Source organism: Leucoraja erinacea, chromosome 44, assembly GCF_028641065.1.
Source record: "Leucoraja erinacea ecotype New England chromosome 44, Leri_hhj_1, whole genome shotgun sequence".
Lineage (NCBI taxonomy): Eukaryota > Metazoa > Chordata > Chondrichthyes > Rajiformes > Rajidae > Leucoraja > Leucoraja erinaceus.
Window position 1 is genome coordinate 1583660 of NC_073420.1, and position 16386 is coordinate 1600045.

Here is a 16386-nt window from a genome sequence, read left to right on the forward strand (position 1 = left end):
AGGATGGTTCAGTTGCCTGATAACAGCTGGGAAGAAACTGTCCCTGAATCCGGAGGCATGCATTTTCACACTTCTCTATCTTTTGTATGATGGGAGAGGGGGGAAGAGGGAGTGACCGCGGATGCGGGCTCGTCCTTGATTATGCTGCTGGCCTGGCCGAGGCAACGTGAGGTATAAATGGAGTCAATGGAAGGGAGGTAGGTTTGTGTGGTGATCTGGGCTGCGTCCACAATGCTCTGCAATTTCTTGCGCTCTTGGATGGAGCTGTTCCCAAACCTAGTTGTGATGCATCCCGATATAAAATGCTTCCCACAGCGCATCCGTAGAAGTTGGTGAGAGTTGTTGGGGACGTGCCGAACTTCCTAAGCCTTCTCAGGAAGTGGAGGCGTTGGTGTGCTGTAAGATTGTAAGTCCAAAGCTCCCTGTAAACCCTGCATTCAAAATGGACGCCAACACCCAGGTGGCCCTTTGGCATCCATTTTGAAGATGGTGAGAGCGTCTTAGTGGCATGGCTGAATGGTGGAGGGGACGGTGAACGGGATCGGTTGCTGGGGTCAGTGGGATGGGGGAATGTGACTTCAGTCTCACCGGTTCCCTCCCGATGGCAGGGGTGAAATGAGTGTGTGGCCAGGGTGGTGTGGGTCTCTGATGACGCTGGCTGTCTTTTTGAGGCAGCAACTCCGGTAAATCCCTTCGATGGTGGGGAAGGTCAGAGGCCGGTGATGGGCCCGTTAAAATCTACAGCCCTTGCAGTTGTGGGAGGGCTGTTGATGCCAATAGACACAGTTTCTCGGCATCAGTCCTGTTTTGAAATTGGTTACAGGCCCCTTTGTTGTGCTATTAAATGCGTGTCCGCAGAGAAACACAGCAAAGAATTGGCAAAGCTGAATCCATCTAGTGTTTTCTTCCCACCAGTTAACTGACCTGATTCACATTCCACCCCCTTCCTCCCCCCTTCACCCCCCACCTCCACCCAATCCTTGATTAAGCAATTCTTTGAGCCTTGGCGGGGGGAGCTCTGGGTTACGTCAGCAGCCTGTGTTCTATATAAACCGAGCTGAATTGCAGGGAGCAGGGAGAGTGTGAGACGGAGAAGAAGAGAGAGGAATAGACGGCGATACATCCCGACTGATATTTGCCTCCAGGAGTGTTATTTGACTGCGCTCAGACAAGCAATGGAAGGGATACTAACAAAGTTGCAGAGAAGCAGATTATCTATCGGTAAGCCCATTTGTTTTTAACTCTTTCAATCCTGTGCTGAAAACAGCAGTGATATAACACTGAGGAAAGAAAGATCGGCACTCACTTTCAAAGTACTGAACAGTGCTTACATTATTAGTGGTGTTGTTACTGCTTTTTTTTTTGGTCTTTCAAATTTTTTTATTTTGATTAAATAAATGCATCTCTTGGTGACCTCCCCACCATCGAAGGGATTTACCAGATCGCTGCCTCAAAAACTCGTTGAGTTACTCCAGCATTTTGCCTTATTTTCTGTGTTAACCAGCATCTGCAGTTCCTTGTTCATAAGTTCTATGAGTAGAATTAAGGGCCTGTCCCACTGTACGAGGTAATTGAAGAGTTCTCCCGAGTTCTCCCCTGAATCGAGCTTGTGTAATGTACGTAGTGGGTACGTAGGAGCTCGTGGATGTCTCGTAGCGGCTCGTACGAGTAAAAAGTAACAATTTATTTCATCACAAGTATTATTTTACTCGTGGACATTTTTCACAGTGTTGAAAAAATGTCACGAGTTTACCGGATTTCCCGAGTACCTACCGTTACTTGTACGAGCCGCTACGGGACATCAACGAGCGCCTACGTACCCGCTACGTACATTACACAAGCTCGAATCAGGGGGGAACTCGGGAGAACTCTTGAATTACCTCGTACGGTGGGACAGGCCCTTTAGGCTATTTGGCTCATTTAGACTTCTCTGCCATTCAATCATGGCTGATCTATCACTCCCTCCTAACTCCATTCTCCTGCCTTCACCTCATAACCCCTGACACCCATACTAATCAAGAATCTGTCAATGTCCGCCTCAGCTTAATGAATCCCATAAATTCACCACAGTTTATTCCTACTGCCAAAATGCACGACTCCACACTTTGCTACGCTGAGTTCTATCTGTCATTTCTCGTTTCTGTTTGTGTTGGGAGAAATTGCAGATGCTGGTTTACACCCAATGCTGGAGTAAGTCAGGCAGCATCTCTGGAGATAAGGGATTGGTGGCGTTTCCGGTCGGAACCCTTCTCCAGTCTGAAAAAGGGTCTCCACACAAAACATCACCTGTCCACGTTCTCCAGTGATGCTGCCTGACTTGCTGGGTTACACCAGCACTTTGTGTCCTTTTGTGTATTAACCATCGTCTATAGTTCCTTCCTAAACATACAAAAACAAGAGTGGGCTGGTAAGTAACAGATGGAATACAGCGCAGCAAATTGTGGAGTCATGCATTTTGGCAGTAGGAATAAAGGGTGGTGAATCTGTGGAATTCATTGCCACAGACAGTTGTGGAAGCCAAGTCAATGGGTATTTTTTCTTCGACCCGAAACGTCACCAATTCCTTCTCTCCAGTGATGCTGCCTGTCCCGCTGAGTTACTCCACTGCATTAGCTTTCATTGCAAAAGGATTTGAGTATAGGAGCAGAGAGGTTCTACTGCAGTTGTACAGGGTCTTGGTGAGACCACACCTGGAGTATTGCGTACAGTTTTGGTCTCCAAATCTGAGGAAGGACATTATTGCCATAGAGGGAGTGCAGAGACGGTTCACCAGACTGATTCCTGGGATGTCAGGACTGTCTTATGAAGAAAGACTGGATAGACTTGGTTTATACTCTCTAGAATTTAGAAGATTGAGAGGGGATCTTATAGAAACTTACAAAATTCTTAAGGGGTTGGACAGGCTAGATGCAGGAAGATTGTTCCCGATGTTAGGGAAGTCCAGGACAAGGGGTCACAGCTTAAGGATAAAGGGGAAATCCTTTAAAACCGAGATGAGAAGAACTTTTTTCACACAGAGAGTGGTAAATCTCTGGAACTCTCTGCCACAGAGGGTAGTTGAGGCCAGTTCATTGGCTATATTTAAGAGGGAGTTAGATGTGGCCCTTGTGGCTAAGGGGATCAGGGGGTATGGAGAGAAGGCAGGTACGGGATACTGAGTTGGATGATCAGCCATGATCATATTGAATGGCGGTGCAGGCTCGAAGGGCCGAATGGCCTACTCCTGCACCTAATTTCTATGTTTTCTATGTTTCCACACTTGACTGACTGCTGTCTCTCTCACCAGGTGTCGACCTGATGCGATGCACGGCCGTGTTTGTCCTGCTGCTCATGTGGAAGGAAGCGGCATCTGTTCCCCTGAGGCAGGGTCCCAGCGAGCAGCCGGCAGCCTCTCCGGAGCAGCCCGGCGTTAACCAGAGCCGGGGGTGGCCGGGTCTGGTGACCGTAAACTCCAGGACGCCACGGAGATGGTTAGTCCGCGTCGCAGTGCGAGAGCCGGACTACGATGGTTCCGAGGAGGAGGAGGAGGAGCCTACAATGCCCCCCCACCCTCTGCACCCCTTGAAGCAGTGCAACTACGACCGCTGCACCCACATGCAGGTATGAGGATGTTCCCACCACTGACCTCTTGTGTGAGCTCTTAGAATAAAGGGTCATTTAAGACTGAGGTGAGAAAAAACTTTTTCACCCAGAGAGTTGTGAATTTGTGGAATTCCTTGCCACAGAGGCCAAGTCGCTGGATGGATTTAAGAGAGAGTTAGATAGAGCTCTAGGGGCTAGTGGAGTCAAGGGATATGGGGAGAAGACAGGAATGGGTTATTGATGGGGGACGATCAGCCATGATCACGATGAATGGCGGTGCTGGCTCAAAGGGCCAAATGGCCTCCTCCTGCACCTATTTTCTATGTTTCTATGTTTCTATAGGGAGAGGTTGAGCGGGCTGGGTCTCTATTCCCTGGAGCCCAGGAGAATGAGGGGTGATCTTATAGAGGTGTACAAAATCATGAGAGGAATAGATCGGGTAGATGCACAGAGTCTCTTGCCCAGAGTAGGGGAATCGAGGACCAGAGGACAGACTGTAGGTTCAAGGTGAAGGGGGAAAGATTTAATAGGAATCTGAGGGGTAACTTTTTCACACAAAGGGTGGTGGGTGTATGGAACAAACTGCCAGAGGAGGTAGTTGAGGCTGGGACTATCCCAACTTTGAGGAAACAGTTAGACAGGTACATGGATAGGATGGGTTTGGAGAGATATGGACCAAGCGCAGGCAGGTGGGACTAGTGTAGTAGATGGGGCATGTTGGCCGTTGTGGGCAAGTTGGGCAGAAGGGCCTGTTTCCACACTGTATCACTCTCTGCCTCTCTCTATGAATCTATGCAGGTGCCCTGTGCGGAGTTGCAGAAGGAAAAGCCGTGCCTGTGCCCCGGGATGGCTAGTCAGTCCATCGCGCCGGAGCAGCCGAGGGTGGAGCCGGTGACTGGGATAACGGACCACGAGGCGACTGTGCACTGGTGTGAGCCTCTGTCCATGGTGAAGAGCTACCAGCTGGTGTACTGGGCGGAGGGCTCTCCAGGCAACACCACCATCAGCCCCCGCCTCCCCAGCCCCTACCGCGTACACACTTTGGACGGGCTGCTTGCGGGCACCGGTTACGTGGTCTGCGTCCAGGCGATCAACCCATCCGGGGCGAGCACCCTGCAAGGCAACGGCAACTGTGTCACCTTCAGCACCACCTCCGTACGCCGCCTGATCCTCTACCTCGGCATCAGTGTCTGCACGCTTGTCCTTCTCAGCGTCGCCTGTGTCTCGCTGAAGTGTTACTGTGCCAGGCGCCGCAGTCTCGACTCCTCCTCGCCCACCCCTCCTTCCCCCTCCTCGATGCCTCTTGGTCTTCGCAACCCCACCTACGAGCAAGACAAGAGCAGCTCGCCGCCGTCCTAGGGTGGTAGTTGGACTTTGAACCCCCCCCCACCATTCCCCCCCTACCGAGTGAGCCTCCCCTGCTGAATGCCACCATTGCTCCTTGGGACAGAGAAGAAGGATGGGGGGGGGGGGGGTCTGCAACTCATATCATGGAACAATATCCTGGACAACCTCATATCAAATGCCAGGAGAAGCCTCCTAGAAGACTGCAGATCAGATGGGACCCTGAGAGCAGGCCCTTCGAGCCTCTTCTGTTATTATGTAGGAAGGAACTCCAGATGCCGGCTTACACCGAAGATAGACATCAAATGCTGGAGAGGCCATTATTGGGTCAATTGTGATCATGCCTAGCCTTTCGGCTGACTGGTTAGCATGCAACAAAAGCTTTTCACTCGGTACTAAACTCAACTAAGATCACGTCAGAACTTCTACCTCATTGCCCTTACATAGAAACATAGAAAATAGGTGCAGGAATCGGCCATTCGGCCCTTCGAGCCTGCACCGCCATTCAATATGATCATGGCTGATCAACCAACTCAATATCCTGTACCTGCCTTCTCTCCATCTTAACTCCTCAAATAATCAACAACCTACTGTTTTTTTAACTCTTCTCAGTGACCAAGCCTCGACAAGTCAAGAGAGTCAAGAACATTTACTTGTCCCATGTCCCGAAACAAAACAATGAAATTCTTACTGGCAGCAGCACAAAAGTCTTCTGGCGTGGAGTGTTCCAGAGGTTCACCACTTTCTATCTGAAGGTATTTCCCCTGAACCTCTGACTCCTTGTTCTGAGTCTGTGACCCCTTAGCTGTAGGAAACGTTCTTCAGTCTGAAGAAGGGACTCGACCCGTAACGTCACCCATTCCTTCTCTCCAGAGATGCTGCCTGTCCCGCCGAGTTACTCCAGCATTTTATGTCTATCTTCCCTGCAACCAGTCGGTCAAGTCCTATAAGAATTTCAATGCCTTTGCGGTAGAAAGAAAGAATTGGAGATGACAAAAAGTTTAAGAAGGAACTGCAGATGCTGGAAAATCGAAGGTAGACAAAAATGCTGGAGAAACTCAGCGGGTGCTGGTTTTCAAAAAAAGGACACAAAGTGCTGGAGTAACTCAGTGGGTCAGGCAGCATCTCTGGAGAACATGGATGGGTGACTTTCGGACTTTCGGGTCGGGACCCTTCTTCAGACTGACACTGGCCTGAAACAGAGGAATTTCATCAGTGAATGGGTGATGGGTAATGAAGGTTGTGGAGGCCAAGTCAATGGATAATTTTAAGGCAGAGATAGATTTTTGATTAGTATGGGGGTCAGGGGTTATGGGGAGGAGGCAGGAAAATGGGGTTGAGAGTGAAAGGTAGATCAGCCATGATTGAATGGCAGAGTAGACTTGATGGGCCGAATGGCCAATTCTGCTCCTATCACCTATGAACTTATGAATCCTTCCTGCATGCCTGCTCTCCTAGGGCCCGGTTATTGCACACATTCTTATTTGATCAGTCAGTCTGTCTGCACCTGAGACAATCAACAAAGCAGAGGGAAACAAAGTACAACTCGGTGAGCAAGAGCGTGGCTTAGAAGTGTGGAAGCTGGCATCTGACGGCATGTCTGGCGTGTGTGTTTATGTGTGATGTGTTCCATATTCACCCTGACTCATAGGCTGCTGCTGAAAATGTTGGCCAAATTTCAAAATCGGCCAAAGTTGTGGAAAATTGACATTGGCCGACATGAATTGTGATCATTTGCAACAGTCAGCAAGTATATACAGGGAAGATGGATTGAGCTGCATCAGTACTTTTTTTACAGTTTAGAAATTCCACACCAGACAGAAACAGAGGTCAAGATTGAACCCAGGACCCTGGCGCTGTGAACAGCAGCTCTAGCAGCCGCTCCATGCTGTGCCGTCTTTGCTTTGTTTTGTTTAGATCAGGGATACAGCGCGGAAACAGGCCGTTCAGGCCACCAAGTCCATGCTGACCAGCAACCCCCGCACATTAACACTGTCCTACATATACTGGGACAGTTTATAGAAACATAGAAAATAGGTGCAGGAGTTTGCCATTCGGCCCTTCGAACCAGCACCGCCATTGGCTGATCATCCAAAATCAGTACCCTGTTCCTGCTTTTTCCCCATATCCCTTGATTCCGTTAGCCCTAAGAACTAAATCTAACTCTCTCTTGAAAACATTCAGTGAATTGGCATCCACTGCCTTCTGTGGCAGAGAATTCCAGATTCACAACTCTCTGGGTGAAATGGTTTGTCCTCATCTCAGTCATAAATTGGCCTCCCCCTTATTCTTAAACTGTGACACCTGGTTCTGGACTCCCCCAACATCAGGAACATTTTTCCTGCATCTAGCCTGTCCAATACCTTTATAATTTTATATGTTTCTCGAAGATTGCCTCTCATCCTTCTAAATTCCAGTGAATACAAGCCCAGTCGACCCATTCTTTCATCATATGTTAGTCCCGCCAACCCGGGAATTAACCTGGTGAAATCACGCTGCACTCCTTCAATAGCAATAATGTCCTTCCTCAAATTAGGAGACCAAAACTGCACACAATACTGCAGGTGCTGTCTCACCAGGGCCCTGTCCAACTGCAGTAGGACCTCCATGCTCCTAAACTCAAATCCTCTCGCAATGAAGGCCAACTTGCCATTAGCTTTCTTCAGTTGAGGTGGTGATAGGGGTGGAATAAAGAGATCTATTGAGTCCCTCCATGTAATTCTCAGAACAGTCGTGTCAAGAATCATGTTATCACTCTATAGGGACAGAACTGGAACCTGTCGGATCTCGGCGGAGGCAGTTAGTTTAATCTGCAATGCACTGTTAGCAAGAATGGATGCAATGGGCCAAATTGGCCTCTAATTTAAATTACAATGATCTCTCAGTACATATATATTATTGTTTGTAATTATTGTATGATCTGGAAATGATATTGATTCCTAATTGATCTTTTTGTACCGTTTCAATGAAATAAAACATATTTTTGTGTATATCTCTCTCCAGTGAATTCTTTTCATTTTGACTTTGTACCTGGCACAGGAAGCGAGAAACAGTTTTGAAGTGAGATAAGCAATGGCCAAATCCCATAAATACCAACCTTATTATAGCTAATGTGTTTCATTATTGTTAGTTCGGGGATAAATATCACTGGCAAGATGATAATTATTTCTAGGCGTTGTTTGATATAATGGCCAAGGTAGTTCAGAGGGAGTTCATATGAAGTTTAGATGAACAGAGGGGGCCCAAGTTTAATTCTTGCCTGAAAGATACATCCAACATGTGGGACTCCCTCCCGCAGCTTAATAAAGAGCCTGTCCCACTTACGCGACCTTTACAGGCGACTGCCGGCACCCGTGATAGGTCGCCGAAATTTTCAACATGTTGAAAATTCAGTGGCGACCAGAAAGACGCTAAGACTCTTGGGAGACCTCTAACGACCGTACAGGCTGTATGGTCATGAGAAGTCTCCTATAGTCGTGAGAGGTCACCCACGACATGTCGCCAGGGGTCACCTATATGGTCGGGAGAGGTAATTTAGAGATACAGCACGGAAACAGGCCTTTCAGCCCACCGGGTCTGCGCCGACCAGCGATCCCCGCACATTAACACCATCCTACACCCACTAGGGACAAATTTACCAAACCAATTAACCTACAAACCTGTACGTCTTTGGAATGTGGGAGGAAACCAAAGATCTCGGAGAAAACCCACAAGGTCACAGGGAGAACGTACAAACTCCGTGCAGACAGCGTCGGTAAACGGGATGAATCTCCGGCACTGCATACTCTGCCGCTGCACCACCGTGGCTGCCCTTGTGGCCTGATTTAGAAAGTTTCAGCTACAAGGAGAGGTTGGACAAACGTGGTGTGTCAGAAGGAACAGCAGATGCCGGCTTACACCAAAGATAGACGCAAAAAGCTGGAGTCACTCAGCGGGCCAGGCAGCATCTCTGGAGAAAATGAATCGGTGACGTTTCGCATCGAGACCCTTCATCAAACTGCTATCAGACCAGTCAGATGAAGGGTCATGACCCAAAACGTCACCTATTCCCTTTCCCTAGAGATGCTGCCTGGCCCACTGCGTCACTGCAACATGTTGCATCTATCTTTGGACAAACTTGGATTGTGTTCCCTGGAACGTTGGAGGTTGAGGGGAGATGTGATAGAAGTATATCAAATTATGAGAGGCATAGATAGGGTAGCCAGTCAGAACATTTTTTCCCAGGGTGGACTTGTCCAACACTGGAGGGCGCAGCTGTAAGGTGAGAGGGGGAAAGTTTATTTTACACAGAGTGTTGAGGGCCTGGAACACACTGCCAGGGGAGATGGTGGAGGCAGATCGGCAGATAGTGGCATTTCAGAGGCTTTTGGTTTAGTTTGGTTTAGAGATGCGGCACAGAAACAGGCCCTTCGGCCCACCGAGTCCGCACTGACCAGCGATCCCCGTGCATTAACACCATCACTTATACCAAGTATTACCACTTATACCAAGCCAATTAACCTGAAGACCTGTACATCGTGGGAGTGTGGGAGGAAACCGGAGATCTTGGAGAAAACACATGCGGTCAAGTCAAGTCAAGTCAAGTCAAGTTTATGTGTCACGGGGAGAACGTACAAATTCCGTACAGACAGCACCCGTAGCCAGGATCGAACCCGGATCTCTGCCGGTATAAGGCAGCAACTCTAGCGTGCCGCCCTTAGATAGGCTTGTGTGTAAACAATTGAGGCATATGGATGATGTGCAGGCAAATGAGATCAGTTAAAGCAATGCACTGACTAGTCTCAAGAAGGGTCTCAACCCAAAACATCACCCATTCCTTCTCTCCAGAGCTGCTGCCTGTCCCGCTGAGTTACTCCAGCATTTTGTGTCTATCTTCAGAGCAAATCACTTGTCCAGCTTCTCTGGTGGATGTTTCATGCCCCGTTGGGAGAAGTGCAAACAGTTTTCCAGCCAGATGTTTCTCCGTGTGACTTTGACTCATTGTGTGTTTTGGCCGTGCTTGGCTCACACATCCAGATAAGCACACGTGCACGCACACTCACATAGACAAACATGGAACGCATTCAAACATGGACACTGCACTCAAACACACACTGTGATACATGCGCACACACACCCACACACAATAGACAGAGACACACACACACAAACACACTGATACATGCATACACACTTATACACACACACAATAGACACCCACACAAACACACTGATACATGTACACATATTGATAAATGCGCACACACAATACACACACATTGAAACACGCACACACACACACATACAAGACACACACATGCACACACACAAACACACTGATACATGCACACACAATACTCACACATTGATACATGCGCACACACATATGTATACACACAATATACACACACATTGATACATGCGCACATGCATATATACGCACAAATATACACGCAGATACATTTGCACACACATTGATACATGCGCACACATATACACACACATACAAGACACACACATGCACAGACACAAAACACAGATACATACACACACAAAACACACACATTGACACATGCTCACACACACGCACATGTACAATAGACACACACAAACACACTGATACATGGACACACACGCACACACACACACAAAAGAGGGAACATTAGATTAGAGGACAACAAATGCCTCTAATGCCAATGAAATATAGCCCATGGTGTAATAAATGAGATGCAGCAGCCAATTTATTCCAAGCAAGCTGCCATAAACAGCAATGATAATAACCAGATAATCTGTCCTTTAGGGATGTGAGATGCAGCTATTATGGGGAGATGTTGGATAAACATGTGCGGTCATTGACCTGTTCAAGACACGCTACACGTACGATTGTTTGCAGGACTCCAGCAGGACCACAGTGAGAGAACATCCTCTCTGGGGTGATGCTGTAGTTGGTTGCTGGCACCTCCCTGTGGTTTGTTGCAGAACTCCAAAAGACACTCCAGAGAGCAACGGGAATTAATTAGGCTAATGTGTAGGAAGGAACTGCAGATGCTGGTTTAACCCGAAGAGGCACAAAATGCTGGAGTAATTCAGCGGGACAGGCAGCATCTCTGGAGAGAAGGAATGGGTGATGTTTCAGGTCGAGACCCTTCTTCAGACTGACTGGCAACTACTGACGACAGGCATTGCTGGCAACTACTGCGGCACAGTGGAAAAGCAGTAGAGTTGCTGCCATACAGCGCCAGAGACCCAGGTTCGATCCTGACTATGGTTGCTGCTGTCTATATGGAGTTTGTACGTTTGTAGCTGCATGGGTTTTCTCTGGGTACTATTTCGTCCCACATTCCAAGGACGTGCAGATTTGTTAATTGGCTTCTGTAAATTGGCCCTAGTGTGTAGGATAGAGCTAGTATATGGGCGATCGCTGGTCGGCGCAGACTCGATGGGCCGAAGTGCCTGTTTCCATGCCATTCCAGGTTGCTGGAGTACATGCTGAGGGATGCACAGAAACTTGGAGCAGGGAGCATGTATGATTTTTAGACTTTAGAGAGACAGTGCGGAAGCAGGCCCTTCGGCCCACAAAGTCTGTGCTGACTAGCGATCACCCCGTACATTAACCTACATACATTAGGGACCATTTTACCAACTTACCGAAGCCAATTAACCTACAAACCCACACGTCTTTGGAATGTGGGAGGAGGCCGGAGAGGCTGGAGAAAACCCACGCGGTTTTAGAGAACGTACAGACTCCGTACAGACAGCACCCATAGACAGGATCGAACCCGCGTCTCTGGCTCTGTGAGGCAGCAACTCTACCGCTGCGCCACTGTGCCAGCCCTTCACTGGGGATCGAGTCTCAGCATCAGACGCCACTGTGAATGAGGAGCTGGAACACTTCCTATTGCTCATGGAGCAGATGAGCAAGCAACGTTGATGTCATGCTGATATAATGTAAACCTTGGAGCAAATGGAATGCTCTGGTGAAGGGAACGGCAGGATATGAATATCCCTTATTATTTATTTGCAAAGTTTATGAATCAAGTATAGTTTTCTCAGAAAATATGACTGGAGGAATGTATTTATAATTCCATTCGCCTTTATAATTATTTCTTCTTCTTTCCATGACTTTTCCAATGATCCATACATATTTGGCCCCAGCAATTCACCCTTCAGAGAGCACAGTTCAGACTATCTATACCTCTACGTAGAAGGAGGCCACTTCAGCCAGTGACTCTCATTCTAACTCACTGCGCATTCCACTGTCACTACTAGTTTTCCCTATGTAGTTTAGTGCAGAGACACAGCTTGGAAGCATGCCCTTCAGTCCACACTGACATTGTACGGTTCTGTTCAGTTCAGTTTATTGTCACGTGTACCGAGGTACAGGGAAAAGCTTTTGTTGCGTCCTAACCAGTCAGCGGAAAGACATCACATGATTGCAATCCAGCCATTTACAGTGTGTAGATAGATACATGATAAGGGAATAACGTTTAGTGCAAGGTAATGCTAGCAAAGTCCGATCAAGGCTAGTTCGAGGACCACCAATGAGGTAAATAGTAGTTCATGACTGCTCTCTGGTTGTGGTAGGATGGTTCAGTTGCCTGGTAGAAACTGTTCTTATAGAGTTGCAAACTCTGCCCTTAACTATGTGGAGTTTGTACGTTCTCCCTGTGACCTACCAGTCTGAAGAAGGGTCTCGACCCGAAACGTCGCCTATTTCCTTCGCTCCATAGATGCGGCCTCACCCACTGAGTTTCTCCAGCATTTTTGTCTACCTTCGATCTGCAGTTCCTTCTTCAACACTCCCTGTGACCGTGTGGGTTTCCTCCAGGTGCTCCGATTTCCTCCCACATCTCAAAGACCAAAGTGCAGGTTTTGTGGGTTAAATTGCGCTCTGTAAATTCCCCCTGGCGTGTGGATGAGAAAGTGGATGAGAAAGTGGGATAACGTAGAACTAGACGTGAGTGGGTGATCGATGGTCAGCGTGGACTCGGTGGGCCAAAGGGACTTTTTTCACCCAGTAAATCTAAACTAAACACTAATATCTTTCGGTAAGTTAATGTTCCTACCTGCAGTAATTACAACGTCAACTATCATTCAAGCCCGCAATACGCTTTGTCAAACAGCCTACATTAATTAGCACTTAGAAGGAGGCCTTAGAAACTCTCCTAATCCCTCACCTTTCCCTTTGGCCAGGGGCGGGAAACTTTTGCATGGAGGAACGACGCATTAAGTTAGCTGTAATTTAATAAAGCCGCATCCAAGAAACTTCAAGTAGATATACTTCAAAATGTACATTATTTTGGTAAAATAACTCTCATGACATACTAATGTTTTAATTGTGACCGTCAATTTGGGAGGATTATTTCGTTGAATCTTCCTTTACTCTTTGGTAATTTAAATAGGTTCATTTTAAGATTAAAATAAAAATAATAAAAGACGAACAAGAACATATTAATAAAAATAAAATGATTTGTTCTATAAAATTTGGATTAATTCAAAAGGCCACACTTATTGACCCAGAAGGCCGCAGGTTCCCCACCCCTTGCCTTTGGCTCTGCACAAAGTTAACTTTAGAGCCACTTATCCAATCCCTCTGCAACAGTGAAAAAACAATAGCAAGAGTTTCTATCGATGGAAACTTGGAGACGTTTCCACTCCTTGTGTTGGACTTGTTCACAAAGAGTCAAGAGCTACAGCTTTCACTGGATGCTTTGCACTGGATGGCGCAGCGGTAGAGTTGCTGCCTTACAGCGCCAGAGACCCCGGTTTGATCCTGACTACGTGTGCTTGTCCGTACGGAGTTTATACCCTCTCCCCGTGACCTGCGTGGGTTTTCCCCGGGTGCTCCAGGTTCCTCCCACCCTACAGATACAGATTTGTAGGCTGATTGGATGGGTAAAATTGTAAATTGTCCCACGTGTGTGTGTGTGTAGGATAGTGTTAATGTTGGGAGATCGCTGGTCGGCGCAGACTCGGTGGGCCAAATGGCCTGTTTCTGTGCTGTATCTCTAAACTAAACTAAACATTGAGCCAAATGCTACTGATCTGGCAATTTATCCCTCCATTTTGTCAGCCAATCTAACAGCTTAGTCGTTAACTTGCCTTCAAGCCAGTAACTTTAAATCTTGCTAACAGCCATCCCACATGAACTTTCTTGATTAACTCCTATGAGTCACATCCAACCATATTCCCTGGCCTCCTCTGAAGAGTTTTCTAAGGTTTGGCCTCAATAGGGCCAAGCTCAAGTAGCAGTTATATATCATCACAAGTGCTTTGAATCATTACAACACAGCAGGAGGCCATTCGGCCCACCATGTCCACACTGATTGAGAAAGAGATTACCAACCTAGTCCCGCGGTTAAGCACTGTTCCCTACCTCAGCAGATCAAGCTGCTTCAATCAAAGAACTGTTTATTTGTAGGAAATACATGTACACTTAGAAGTTAGAGACAGAGCGGAAACAGGCCCTTCGGCCCACCGAATCCGCGCCGACCAGCGATCACCATGTACACTAGCGCTGGCCTACACACACACGGGACAATTTACAATGTTACCGAAGGCAATTAACCTAAAAACCTGTACGTCTTTGGCACGTGGGAGGTAACCAGAGCACCAGGAGGAAACCCATGCGGTCACAGGGAGAACGTACAAACTCTATTCAGATAGCGTGTGTAGGAAGGAATTGCAGATGCTGGTCTACAGCAAAGATAGACACAAAATGCTGGAGTAACTCAACGGGTCTGGCAGCATCTCTGGAGAAAAGGAATAGGCGATATTTTGGGGCGAGACCCTTCTTCAGACTCAAATGTCTGGAGAAGTCTGAAGAAGGGACTCGACCCGATATGTCACCTATTCCTTTACTCCAGAGATACTGTCTGATCTGCTGAGTTACTCCTGAGAATGGTTGGAACTCACCTCCTGTAAAGGGGCTGTCCCACTTGGGTGACCTAATTGGCGAGTTTAGAAGAGTTTGAAAAAATGACATGTTGAAGACCTTCTTCGACTATGTAGAAGACCTTCTTCGACTATGTTGAAGACCAGCTTCGAATAGCTATGGGAAAATTGGACACCAAATAGTGGAGAGTGAAGACGACCTCCTTCGACCTCCCTTTGACCTCCCTTCGACTATGATGAAGACTATCTACGACTACCCTCGATTATCTACGACTAACATGCCGACCTTCTACGACCTACTACGACTAAACCTACGAGTATAAAAAGTAGCGATTTTTTCCATGGCGACCTTTTTTTACTCGCGGCCATTTTTTAACATATTGAAAAAATGCCGCGACCTAGCTGAGGCCTCAAGTATGCGGAGACCACTCTCGAGCATGAAGGAGAGTTACAAAGACCTCCTACGACCTCGTGTCGACCATGCTGCGAGTATGAGTCGAGGGCAAACTCGCCAGAACTCGCGGATTAGACAGGCCCTTTAATGTGCGGGGATCCCTGGTTTGCATGAAGCTTTGGGAAAGAAAGACAGTGAGGAATGTGACATCCCTGAGATTCCTGTTGCGAGGCCTTTAAATTCTCCCTGCTTTAAGGCCACAGCTGCCTGAAAGTGGCAGCACATGTTGATAAGAATATTAAAGAAAGCATATGGTATGTTTGCCTTCAGTGTTTAGTTTTTTTAGTTTAGAAATGTCGACCAGCAACCCCCACACATTAACACTATCCTACGCACTAAGAACATTTTTAATTTTACCAAAGCCAAATAACCCACAAACATGTACGCCTTTGGAATTTGTGGGAGGAAACCAAAAGGATCGGGGGAAACTCGCGCAGGTCACGGGGAGGATGTACAAACTCCGTACAGACAGCACTCGTAGTCAGGATCGAAGCCGGGTCTCTGACGCTGTGAGGCAGCAGCTCTACCGCTGCGCCACCGTGTCACCACAGTGGTCGGGACCATTGAGTCAGGAAGTCATGTTGCAACTTTATAGGACTTTGGAAAGCGTGCATTTGGAGCACTGTGTGTGCAGTTCTGATCGCCCCGCTGCAGGAAGGATGTGGGGGCGGGGGCTTTAAAGAATGTGCATAAGAGGTGCATCAGAATGCTGCCTGATGAATTAGAAGGCATTAGCTACAAAGAGAGGTTGGACATGCTGTTATATGTTCCAAAGGCAGAGAAAGACATGGACATTAATGCCTATGCCAACTTTTATTGTTCATGGCCCCTGAACTGAGGAGACAGTTAAGAGTTAATTGTACTGGTGGGTCTAGAGTGACAGATAACAGAGCAGGTAGGGCAGACTGATCCATAGAAACATAGAAAATAGGTGCAGGAGGAGGCCATTCGGCCCTTCGAGCCAGCACCGCCATTCATTATGATCATGGCTGATCGTCCCCAATCCATAACCCGTGCCTGCCTTCTCCCCATATCCCTTGACTCCACTAGCCCCTAGAGTTCTATCTAACTCTTGCTTAATTCCATCCAATTACTTGGCCTCCACTGCCCTCTGTGGCAGGGAATTCCATAAA

At 47.6% G+C, this 16386-nt stretch overlaps 1 protein-coding gene across 1 annotated transcript; it reads left to right on the forward strand.

Moving 5' to 3' along the window:
* Positions 1 to 1043: 1043 nt before the first annotated feature.
* On the forward strand, positions 1044 to 7916 carry LOC129714964 (leucine-rich repeat neuronal protein 4-like). Its single transcript, XM_055664753.1, has 3 exons — positions 1044 to 1221; positions 3287 to 3600; positions 4381 to 7916. The coding sequence occupies exons 1-3, from the start codon at positions 1176 to 1178 to the stop codon at positions 4939 to 4941; spliced, it is 921 nt and encodes a 306-aa protein (XP_055520728.1). The 5' UTR covers positions 1044 to 1175; the 3' UTR covers positions 4942 to 7916.
* Positions 7917 to 16386: the final 8470 nt, after the last annotated feature.